At 46.5% G+C, this 12,576-nt stretch overlaps 1 protein-coding gene and 1 long non-coding RNA gene across 4 annotated transcripts in view; one reads left to right on the top strand and one right to left on the bottom strand.

Annotated features, from left to right (window-relative positions):
• Positions 1-12,576, bottom strand: part of LOC310687794 — a 35,590-nt gene that overhangs the window by 13,754 nt on the left and 9,260 nt on the right. The window lies entirely within an intron of this gene.
• The window catches only part of CLCF1 (cardiotrophin like cytokine factor 1), a 51,704-nt gene continuing 45,668 nt past the window's right edge, over positions 6,541-12,576 (top strand). Inside the window, exon 1 of one of the 2 annotated variants that reach the window (XM_083462484.1) lies at positions 6,541-6,885. In XM_083462484.1, the coding sequence (XP_083318610.1) occupies positions 6,870-6,885 (16 nt within the window). In that variant the 5' untranslated portion in view covers positions 6,541-6,869. Of the gene's footprint in view, positions 6,886-7,510; positions 7,888-12,576 lie in introns of those variants that run through there. The other variant, XM_083462485.1, reaches the window with a different exon arrangement.

The raw sequence follows: 12,576 nt of genomic DNA, 5'->3' as shown, positions 1-12,576 counted from the left end.
ATGAGAGGCAAGAGGGGAAGGGCTGGAAGAGAAGAGAGCAGCATCTTTCTGTGACATCAGCATATATTTATAGCATGGAGAATAGAACCAGCAGCCATTGCTAGGGTTTGCAGCAACCTTCGCCAACCCGGAGCTCCCCAGACATTTCAGACTAAAACTCCCATCAGCCACAGCCTGTGTGTGCTGGAGAGCATCAGGCACAGGCTGATGGGAGTTGTAGTCCAAAACATCTGGAGGGCACCAGGTTGGGGGAGGCTGGTTTACAGTACTAACAGCTAGGATTTCAGCCTGATGCCTGTGGGATCTTCCTAGTGATATCACTGCAGGCTGACGGAAGAGCCAGAAATGTTATATGATTCTCCTGTCCCACTGCCCTTATTTAAACCTTTGCCAAAACAACAACAAAACACTCAATAAGAATAGCTATCGGGGAAGGGGGGAGAGAGGCTGGGAAGGAGCTCAATCAAACATTGGCAGTGGGAGGTTTGGCTAGTGCTGGCGCCTCTAGAGATTGGGGGAAGGACTCACCCCTCTCTGGTGAGCTCAAAACCACCCACAGTGCTTCCTGCGATGCAGCAGGGTGGGGGGAGGGAGGTGAGAGAGGCAGGGCTGCCAATGGTGGAGCTAGGAAGCCTGCCAGGACTTTGTGAACCAGGTGGTACCCTATGCTTCCATGTAAGGAATGGCTCGGCTTCATGCCAGGGATTGGGCTACGTGTCGAGCAAGGACATGACCCGCAGAGGCTGACTTCTTCATGAGAAGGCCAGAGAAGAAGAAGCCTTCAAAACTTCCAAAACTCTAACAGTCCATGGAAGAATCTCTGATCTGCTAGGAGTGATCAGAAGGGTGGCTGTGGGACTGAGGGACTTCCTGCTGCTCTCTGGAAGGACATCTCAAAAGGCCAGAGCACCCGTCTGACATATGGGGAATGTGGGCTCAAATCTTCACTCTGACACGTCCCTAGCAGATTTGGGCAAGTCCCTTTCTGACCTACATCTCAATCTGAAATGAGGATATCTCACTTTTCTGGTAAGGAGGCAAAGTGCATTCCATGGCACGAAGTACCAATACTTCAGGAAAATGGCTGAAGAGATTTTAAAAATGGGCAGCGGGAAGGAATAGAAAGGAGTTCACGAAAGCGCTGAAGATGGCAGGATGCAAGATGGCAGGATGCTTGGTGGTTATTTAATGGAGACTGAAAAGAGAAGAAAGCCTTTAACTGATCACCTCCTCATTAAAGGGGTGCTTGGACATGCAAACTGGAGTGGGCCACAATTCATTGCTGTGGGAGGAAAGAGAGTCGGAACTGCTTTTGGTGGCATTTACAAGAGTACCACAAAAGCAACGTTAGGTACTTCTGAGTTCTAAAAACCGTACTTTGATTTCTGTACAATTAATATGCATTTTATGAAATAGACTACCTAATGCCCCAGGAGATCCCATTCAGTGATGTCATGTGCAGGTATCCCAGAATTCCTCTTAACTCTACTTCCTAGAGGGCAATTAAGCTATAATTTCTGCAGTTGTCAAGAGGCACCCTGGAAAGGGGGGAAAGAAGGTTTTATTTCCACAATATTCCTACACATGTAAGGAACAAGAAGTATGGTATTAAAAGTGGGATCCGTACTCTTCCTACTGCTGCGTTCACAGTGTGAATAATACAGGAGTTAGGGAGCATTAAGCACAGCAAATGGCTGGTTAAAGTAACTGTGTGAATGTGGTCCAGGAATGCTGAGGAGATGGAAGACTGCCTGAGGCAAAGGCAAAGAGCGAACAGAATTTATATGTATCTGGCTGTCAGATCCAAGCTGGATCAATTTAGCAGACCTAACAAGACATTCACAAGATCACTTAATGCAGAAAGGCAAAGCGTTAAAGCACTTTATCTTTACTCAAGCTTGTTTTTCAAATCTTTTAAGAGTTGCCACATGAAGCAATCTTGATCAGTCTTTTTAATGGCTGGGATAATAAAAAACAACAAGCAAGGATGGTATTTATTCCACATTAATTAGCCAGAGAGCATATATCAACTAAAGAGCACACTGACAATGCTGCAATAGTCCTTTTGTCAAGGCATATAACCACCTACATAACATAGAGAGGCTTCTACAGTTAGGGTTTACGTGCCTCCTTCCTAATGTCCCCCCCCCCCATATTATCCAAAGTAGACTTTTCACACATGCACACTTGCTGCAATGAAATGAATAAGCTCAAATGGAACCGTGGGCATTTCTGCAACTCCCCAAGAGGGTGAAATTTAAAGGTTCTATTTGAGATGACAACAGAGAACTGCAGGAGCGAAAAAAGCATCACTCTTGTGCTTCCTGTCTGTCTATTCCCCCAGTTTTATAACATCTGAAGCGGCTCTGGCTTCAGGGAAACATCTGTGTTCCAGCCAGAACCCTAAAAATCTCACTTTTAAAAAAGTATGTTTTGAGACCTCACGGTTGTAGAACGACACTTAAAAGGTGAAGGCAGAATTTGTTGTAAAACCAGGGTAATCTGTGGGTGGGTTAAAGTGGCCAGGAAGTGGAGCTTCATTCTGTATAACTCCTCAAACTCGAGCCAGTGCTCCCCCACATTCTCAGTGTCCTGTATATGTCATTCCTCACCAATAGTTCTGCAAAAGAAAACTTACGAGAACAAAGCTCACAAAATATACACTAATATGTATTTCCCAACCACACAATTAGGGTTAGGTTGCTTTTTTAAAGTACAATTCCTGGAACACTTGAATATACATCTTTTGGCAGAGGAGAAATTTGTATTATTTTAAGCCTTAAGAAGGAAGCTGCCTGTGAGAAGCAAGAATTATTTTGGAGAGCAAAAGGGGCTCCCCTTGTCTTTTGGCTTCCACAATGGTTAGAATTAGTACCTACGGTCAAATGTGTTAGGGCTCATCCACACTTGCCCTTGTTCCACTGCTCCCCACCCCCCCAGGGAAAACCCTCTCTTTATCACCGAATCAGAGTAAATGTCAATTAGGTTTCCCAAGGACTGACATTTGCTCCAATTCAGCTGTAAAGAGCTGGTGCTCCTGGGGAAAGCAAAGAGGCAAACGGTAAACTGCTCAGACCCCGTGCCGTGCCTAGAAAGCACGAGACAAGCAGAAAACCACTCAGACCCGGGATAAGCAAAATGTGGATGAGCCCTTAGTCTTGTAAGGCAAAATAATGTGCACTTTGGGTCAGCTGCAGTTACCAAACAGGCCTGGCTGTTAATCTGGAATGCAAATCTCTTAAGGTACGTGTGCCCTTTCTCCTATTCAGAGTGGCTCTGCCCCAGGTTCTGATGTACCAAATTACAACTCACATAACCCATAACGACCCAAAGGATGCAAATAGTCTTCACAAGTTTTATAAACTGGTGGTATGACACAGCTGCTGCTCTTTCAGTCTGTAAATTCCCACTGTGTGCTTCGGGCATGCCTCTCGTCTACATTTCTGGACCCAACTACTGCTTATCCAGGACGGGAAGTTGATGAACTGTGATCTAGATCCGGGTCTCTATTCCACCATGTTTCATGGAATGTGAAAAAACTCTATTGTCAAAGTAGGGCTGGGGGACCTATGCCCTCCAGATGCTGCTGGACTCCAACTCCCACCAGCCCCAGCCAGCATGGCCAATGGCCAAGGATGATGAGAGTTGTAGTCCAGCAACATCTGAAGGACCACAGGGTCTCCCAGGCCTGTTGTAAAGGAATATGCTTATATGTACTGGGAAACAAGAATGTTGTGAACCCCTTCACTATTAATTTTCAAACCTTTTTTGAAATTTCCTTGGCTGCTACTGCATATTAGCATTTTCACGGCATGTGGTCAGTTCTAGCTAAGACTGGCAGTCACAATTTGTTTTACAGGATCCTTCTGATTTCAAGGGCTGGCTGTTGCTCTAGAGCATTTTTAATACAGGAGGACAAAACACAGGTCACATATTTTTCACACGTCCTTGGCACAGGATGGGTGTCTTTTACGCTCCAAGCTTCCCAAATGCCCCTTTGTAAATAAAATAAAAATAAAATAAAATCTGGAAGTTCAAGGTTCAGAGTTTATCTGCTAGAAAAGAAATTTATCTTCAAATAGAAGCATCTCTCTTCTTTAGCTCAAGAACCAAAAACTCACAATTTGGGATATGCCTTTCTGGGTCCCATACTGCACCTTCCCTCATACAACCCTCAAAGCCCATTTCAACTAATTCTGCACTCTTTTGCAGCAGGCTCAAGAAAACACAGCATGGAACAAGGACTAGGCAGCGATGTGCCTGAAAACTTCTACGCATTTTACAAACATGTAAACTTGTGTCTAGACAAAAAGAAAAGGCAGCGCTTTGTGCAGGACTCCGTTTCTTGTAAATATATAAATTGGACTGCTGCTGCTTACCTTAGATTTATTTATTCTGTACACAAAAGAAATATCAGTTCACCTTGGCCCTATTGGAGGTACATAAATCTCCAATGACTAAGAAATAAATGGGTGTGTGAAACAGTTAAGTGAATAGTTACTTTAAATAAAGAATGGAAAGTCCATGAATTCACAGCTTAAAACATTTTATAAGACTTAAAATGCTGAGTGGTTCAAACTACATTTGAGAAAAATGCTAAATTTCACCTTTTGGAGGCACAAGGCTCTTGGAGGGCTGGAAATGCTAAAATTAGTTGTGTCTGTGAGTGCCTTTGTTTTTACACAAAGCACTGCGCGAAAGCCTGCAAGGGGAAAAAAGGAATACGTCCCCCAACCCCTCTTTCCTAAAGTTCAAAGCCCCATAATAGTTTTTCCATGTAAATAACGAGTCAGGTTTTAACAATGAAAAAACATATATATTCACGAACGCAATTAATTTTGGATGAAGTGATTGGATTTCCTTGTACAGCAAAAAGCTCTTCTCTCCCTTGCTTTTCTTGTTTGCAAAATATGTAAATATTTAGTAATGTGAATAAACAAGCTTTGGTTCCTTTTTTCTTTCATTTTTGCTATATACCTGACATGCCAGCTTTAATAACATTTGATAGTTTATTTTAAATGTGAAGTTTATTTCCAAAGTCCTCATCTAGTTAGAAAGACTCCCATCAGCAAAGTCAGTCCTAATCAAAGGAAGGGTAATTGAAAATAAACAATTTCTTAGCCATTTAAATTCAAAGAGAGAATTTCTTTTGTCAGATAACTTTTTTAAGCAACATGGGGTGGGGGAAAATACATTTCAACGCAGCTCAAAAGCCCCAATAAAAAACAACCTCTACACCGATCCCAGAGCTCAGCAACTGGGTAGCAGAAGGGACGGAATGCAAACACCCAAACTAATGCAGTGGAGGTTTGCTGGATCAGAACCACTTATGCTGACAATTTGCTAACGGAGATGTTGCATCTGCAAGGTCTGCAGAACTGGGGCCTGTCGAAAAAATTGCTTGCTTGCATGGTTACACGTGTGCAAACCCTGATGAATGGGACATATCAGTGTATACTAAGTGGACAAATATGAACAACCAAACCAGTGCTCAGAACTGGTGGGGTGGGGAAAGCTATGCTAAATTGTAAGGGTTCTATGAGAGATACAACATTATCTTTCATTAAGTAGGGTGCTGCTATCACTTCAGTATTAATGTTTCCATTCCCATACATATCACTTGCATGGCTATTTTTAAAGGAATACTTCCTCTGCAGCAAACCTAATGCCCCCCTTCAAACAACGCCCTGAACGCTTTTGCAGCCTCCCCTGTTTCCTCATTAGAGCCCCTTTCCAATGAGTCCATTCAGCGTAAGGGAGGTTGCCCCTAAAGTTGGAAAGCAGAGTGCTGAGTCACAAGCCTTGTGTTGAAATAGGACTGACAAGTCTTTTGCTGATTAATGAATTACGATCAGAACCTATATATGTATATATTACACACAAACACACAAAGGAACGGAAGGAAGAACACTGGAATGAATGAGAGACAAATGTGTATGATTTTTTTTTTTCTGGGCGAAGAGAAAGAGACAAAAGGCCCCCTTACCAATGCCCTTGACTGCCTGCCTGCTGAGCAAACTATCTCTCGGTACTCACTCCTACATCAGCCTTTCATGACATCTGTCGCCTGGAGGTTTAGTCACCTGCTGGTGACTAAACGCCACCACTCCGATTGTGAGAATGGGACAAGCATCCGACAACAACCCACTGGCAAGCCATTGTGTTTTGTTTCCTGCAAAAGGGCAGTGGGAAGGCAGCCGCTGGCCCCAGTTGCTTGGCACTTGGCTGGGGCGCGGATGTCAAAAAGCCTGCTGCAGACCGGGCCAAAAGTCTGGGCCAAGGGGATTCTTAGACAGGCAAGTACTGCAGGGAGTCAGAACGGGAAGCATGAGGAAAGGCGAAAGAAGTGGAGAAAGAGAATGGGTCAGTTTCTCCCGTCTATCCCCACCCCTTCCCCCCCATCTTCCTCCCCCCCCCCACATCTCCCTCCACCTCCCTTTTCCAAATCTGGCATTTCAGCCCGAGACAGGGTGGCTTCACACACTCACCTCGCCTTGTCTCTTTGTAGGGGAGAGGAGCCAATCTGCGGTGCCTCTCCTCCTCCCCCCATGCCCCCCCACATACTCCCACCCTCTGGGACTGGGCTTTGCTTTGTGGTTAAAGCTTTACGCGTCAGAAAGGAGGAAAGGGGGGGTAGAAGGGAAGGTTTCGTGAATATCTTCACCAAATTAAAAAACAACAACAAACCACACACACACACAAAAACCAAACCCACAACCAAACCCTAGTGAGTGGGATTGGCAAATGGGATTATTAATCCTGGCCCAGAATAAAGGAGGCAGCAGACTCCATGCAGACCCCTCGGCGAAAGGAAGCATCCAGCCACACACCTACCTTCAAGGGCTGCGCCGGACTGGGGCTTTAACCAGATGGAGTTCAGAGCAGGTAGGAGTCCCGGGTACCTTTCTGCAGGCCTCCCCTCCTGCGCAGGGAAGCCAGCCCACCTCTCCCCACTGAGAACCTCAACTGAGCCCTCACAAACACGTTCAATTTCTCCAGCATTTACTGGAAGACCCCCCCCCTCTTCTTTTTCTTCTTCCTTCTTTTTTGTTTTGTTAAAAAATGCCACTAGCAAATCTTGGCAGCATCCAGAGATCTAGAGAGCGGGGTTGGGAGGGGGTTAGGGTGGGGTATGGTGGGCTGGCATTTCCTCTGGATAGTTCTTTAACAAAACAAAACAAAAGTTTTCTCCCGCTTCCTTCTTTACTTTGAGGGAAATGCATACTGCTGGCTCCTTTACCTTTCTCTTGCCCCTCCCCACCCCAAAGTTTGAAGAGCTGCAGTGGGGTATGTTGAGGTGGGTGGCAAATGTGGGGTGGAGAGGTGGGGGGGGGGGGGGGAGAGAGAAGGAGAAAGAAATGAATGACCCTCCGCTTGTATACAATTGCATCAAATACATTCTTGAAAGCAACCTGGTTCTGCTTAACACTTGATTTAAAAAAAAGGAAGGGAGGGAAAAAGGAAAGGCAGCCGCTTCGAGAGAGGGTGTATGCACTTTTTCCCCTTTTTTCTTTTTTATATTCTTACATTCCTGGACACCAATCAAAAGAGCAAATCACGGGAGGTGGAAGAGGAGAGAGAGAGAGAGAGAGAGTGAGAGAGAGAGACAGAGAGTGGTGAAAACTTTGCACACATACCAAAAAAAAAAAAAGCGTACAGACAACTTTTCCCACCTAACACCCAGCAAACACAAACCAAAACAAATAGGGAAAAGGGGGGAGGGAAAAAAAGGAACGGAACCGGGGGCAGAGCCAGCCGGGGAGAAAGGCAATTTTTTCACTCTGCGCCAGGAGCTTCGGAACAAAACCGTTTGCCTGCTAACCCGCAGCGTCGCCCCCAGCCCAAACTCTGAGTCTACTATGCTATGTGTTGCTGGGGGGGGTCCAGGTAAGGGCTCGCATCTCATTCAGTTTTGAGAGGGGGGATGGGGCGGCGGGGGGTTCTTGCCATGCGCCTCATCTTTCCCCCACCCCAAAACCGCTGCTGATTCTAATTTGATTTGATTAAAACGTCTGTCTGGCTTTGGGACTGATTTAAGACTTTCCCTTTGCCCCCCCCCTCTCTTTTTCATGCATGTTTGTGATTACTGGGGGGGGGGAGAGAAGGGGAGAGAGAGACGCTGCTTAGTAAGGGAATAACATCCAAAACTGACAGAGGAAAATCAAAGTCACCAGCATTTTAGACAAGGGCTATAAAGGGTTACCACCCCCCTTGTCGTGCTTTAAGTGCTGCCCCAGCACAGAAAGAAAGTATGTTTGGTTACCAAAATAAAGGTTTGTTTGTTTGTTTTTAAACAAAGAACAGGAGAAGTGAAAGGGGAGGGGGGAACCACCCTGAAACAAGTTTTTTCTGCAAAGAACGAGGAAACGTCCTTTGCTCCGGCGGATGGAGGGGGGGCACAAAACCCTAGGAAGTGTCCAATCTTCCTAAATAATGTTAGGGGTTTTTGTTGCTGTTGTTGTTAATCCTTAGAGTTTTAACATTTGCAGCCGGTTAACAAAACTTTTCTTGCTGTTACTTTGAAAAGGTTGGAAAGGAGTTGCGGAGGGGGGCGCGATTACTTGGAATGAGAGAACTTTTTCCTGCAGGGTGTAATTTTTATAAGCAATGGGGGTTTTGTGTTTTGCAGACAACACCCCAGGCTTTCTGGGAGAGGGCTTGTGTTTAAAATAAAATAAAAATGTAAAAACAAGCCTTAAAAGGTCAAAAGTGGTTTGTTTCCTGGACTGGCTCTTTTGACAATCACGCTGTTTGGGGGAGAGGGGAGTCTCTTGCTCCCACAGAGTCAGCTATTTTAAAAAGAAAGAGCAAACAAACAAAGCAAAACAAAAACAGAAAAATCTTTGGGATTTTTTCTCCCTTGCCTGGATGCTGGAAAAGGCAAAGCAGGGAATGTGGAGGGGGATATGCCGGAAAATGTGAGGCCGAGGAGACCAGTAGACAGGCATACGCAGAACTTGCTCTTTCATGTCTCAAATGAACAACAGCCCAAATTCTCACTGCTAGGTCTGTTGGGGAAAGATGCTGTCTATCGGCTTGGGTCTCTTTGCTGCCGGTCAGTTCTGCTCCTTGGCTGAGATAGCCAGGAAAAGTGAAAAGGCATGGAAGGGGGGCAGCGCAGGCAGGGAGGGAGAGAATAGAGCTAAAACTGATAGGCGCAAATGGTTCTATCACTCCCATCCAGCAGCTGCAGCTAGCAGCTTGGGACTAGGCATCTTTTTAAGGGATTTCTCTCCAGAACAGCCCAAATTAGAGAGGGATCCTACCCAGCAATACATTGGGCTGATAGGCTGTCAAAGTGCCATTTGTTGGCTCTTTTTGCTTTAAAGCAGAAAGCTGCTTAGAGTTGGGTAGCGGCGGGGGGGGGGGGAGGAAGGATGATGCACAGGAGGGAACAGAGTGGGGTGGGTGTGACTAGAAAGGGCAATGGTGTGCTGGGAAATGGCACAGATGCATGCATGTGAGCTTATCTAGAGGCATGATGTCTCTGGAAACAAGTTGAACCCTGTTTGCCTGCTGCATAGTTGGGCACCAGTGCAGGCTGGCAAGCAGCAGGCAACACGGCCCCCTGTTGTGTGCAAGAGGGGATGTGGGAGCCTATCCTCCAAACAGACAGCCAACCGTCACACCTGAAAAGGCTCTATGCTGTGGAATACCATGGCTGCAGATCCACTGTACTCATAGGAAGGTCAACCTTAGCTTATATGTGCAGGGATAAAAAGGTGGCTGGAATACAAGATCACTGCTATGGAGGGAGCATCTCAAAAGAGAGGCTGGGACTATCCCAGGGAAAGTATCCAGGCATGTTATGGAGTCACATGTAGATTGGAATACACTCCCTAGTTAAGGACCATACATACTCCTCATGCTCAAAACAGCCATGTACATCCATATGCATGTCCATGGCCACACCAATGAATCTCCTTTCCCTACAGATGCTCCTCATTAAATTTGCTGCTCAGAGGTAATGGGGCTGGGAGCCTTTACTATTGGCTTATTTTCCATTTCCAACTGTCCATCCCAAGTTGGCAAAGACATTAAGAGCCCCCAAAAGGGTCAGCTTTGAATGAGTTTTGATCCTGGTGTTGATGCACAGCAAAATCATTGCTGTGAACTGCATGTGGAAAGGCCAACTGCTCTTGTTGTTCTCTTCTTAGGAGCCAAAGTGTTTTATTGTACTGCCCGGTGGCTTAGTGGGACACCTTGGGATGCGCTTTTGAAAAAGCACACGCATGGTTGTGTGCATAAGGATGTCCCCTCTTGCGAATGGCGGCATCTGAGTAAGCTCTGGCCCTGCTCAGAACAAAAGTGGGGGATGGAATTAATTTCAGTCCGTGAGAAGGGTAGAAATCTGTGTGAGATAGGGCTTGCTTAGTATAACAGTGTGGCTATATATAACTAGTAAACAGACAGAATGTAAACAGTCAGTATAAGGATAGTAAGGTATGAGACGGGATGGGCAGTAAATTCATGCATGTAACAGTCCTATTCAGAAACATAATACTTTTAACAGCCACGTTGCTTAATACCTAAAACGAAGGATTCCTGGAGCCCTTTGAGGACAATACACCCTAGCATGCAATCTAAGCCACTGTCTTCCTGACGGCTACTTCATAGGTTTCACACCTGAGGACTGGAAAGCCAGTCTTGAGTTGGTGCACAAGCACACCTTCACCCATTTGAGTGCTGCCACAAGCTACTGGGGTTGCCCCACACAGCTTTCATCTAGGGCAGGGGTCTGCAACCCGCAGCTCCGGAGCCGCATGTGGCTCTTTTACATCTTTGCTGCGGCTTCGGGGCGGATACTAGCGAGGGGAGGAGGCGCATTGTGCGCCCCGACACTCCTCACTGTGACGGGCGCTGTACTGGCTGTGACGTCGCATGGGGGCAGTGCGTGCGTTAGTCACGCACCGTCCCGACGTCACCTTCCCGCCCACTGTCAGATCGTGGCTCCGGAGATATATTTGTTTTAAATGTCGCAATGGTTTTGCGGCTCCCAGTTGTTGTTTTTTCTTCAGAAACGGGTCCAAGTGGCTCTTTTTGTCTTAAAGGTTGCAGACCCCTGATCTAGGAAAATGGCACACTAGATAGAAACGAGACTAGGTCTGGCTGTGGTCAGAAGGCACATTGGACCACTCCTTGCTGAAGCTAAGCAGGTTTGGGTCTGGTCAGTGCCTGGATGAGAGACCACCTGGGAATCCCATGTCCACTGCCTTGGGTTCCATGATGGAAGAAAAGTGGGATATAACATAAACCTTGGCTGTGAGCACTACATTGTACAGCACAACTTGCCCAGTAAATGGGCAACAGAGGAAGTCTTGCCACTGTCTCAGTCTGGGCCTGCACAATGCCTTATACCAGCACTGGCTTCTTTCCCACAATAAGATGAGTTCAAGGCAGCCTCAGAGTTCTGACAGGTAGACCTCCTGCTGTCCAGCCCCGTGGGTTCGCACACATCTGTGTGTGTAAGCGCACCCGCGTGCGTGCACACACACACACACACACACACACTTCCACGTGCATGCCCTTTCTGTACAGATGCTCCTCATTAAGTTTGCTGCTGGTTTAGGTTTGCTGATCTTAAGCCTGCAGCCAGGAAATTAAAGAGGGGAAAGGGAAAAGTTATAGGGAATGGTTTGAAGGTTCTGTGTGCTATTTGCAACAAGACAGTAACAGGCTTATATACGGAAAGCGGCACAAATGAGGCTCGAGTAGGACATTTTGAGAGACAGGCTTCAGTTTTAGGGGCACATATAGACAGCCGTTTCCCACACTCCTGGCTCAGTGCTGTGGCGCAGGGATGGCCAAGTTCTGTGTTCTCAGGGACCACTCTATTCTCCAGGCAGTAGTCCGGAAACCGGAAGTATAGTTTGATGCACAGCCCGACCTCCTCACAGGTGGCCAGGCTTTACAATTCAGCCTCTGCGTAGCTATCAGACGGGGCACTGTTTATAACACCCCCCCTCCCAATAATCACATTTAAAGTATGGAATAACTCACATATCTCGCAACATTTGCAAACAAATTTCCTCTCCTTGCATATGAAACCATGGGCAAAATGCATACCACATGGTTAGCATTTGGCAGGGCTGCCAAGAGCCTGATAAAACTGTTTCATGGGCCAGGTCTGACATCCAATGGAGCAAATGCTTTCTCCCCCATGGATCCACGCCAGGCCACCCACATGCTTTCTGTGAGAAGGTCCTGATCCCATGCAGGTTGCAGTCAGTTGTGTAGACCAACAGGGGCAGAAATGCTATGGTGGGATTTAGATACAGTACGGATGGGGAAAGCTGTGGCCCTCCAGATGATGTTGGGACTCCAGCTCCCATCAGCCCCAGCCAGCATGTTCAATAGTCAGGGGTGACTGGAGCTGCAATTCAGCAGTGTCTGCTGGGCTACAGGTTCCCCATCCCAACATACAGGGGGAAAGCCTGTCCAGCCACTAAATTAGATCCAGCCAGATGTTCCATTATACCATGTGAACTGAAGACACACTAAAAAACTGGAAGGCAGTACAAATTCAAAAAGAACCTTATACAAACTGCAACCTTCCCACCCCCCTGCAATCCCCAA

Source organism: Podarcis liolepis (genome assembly GCF_965112155.1).
Source record: "Podarcis liolepis genome assembly, chromosome: 1".
NCBI lineage: Eukaryota > Metazoa > Chordata > Lepidosauria > Squamata > Lacertidae > Podarcis > Podarcis liolepis.
The sequence above is the reverse complement of the archived record's forward strand: the minus strand, read 5'-3'. Positions and strand labels throughout refer to the sequence as shown.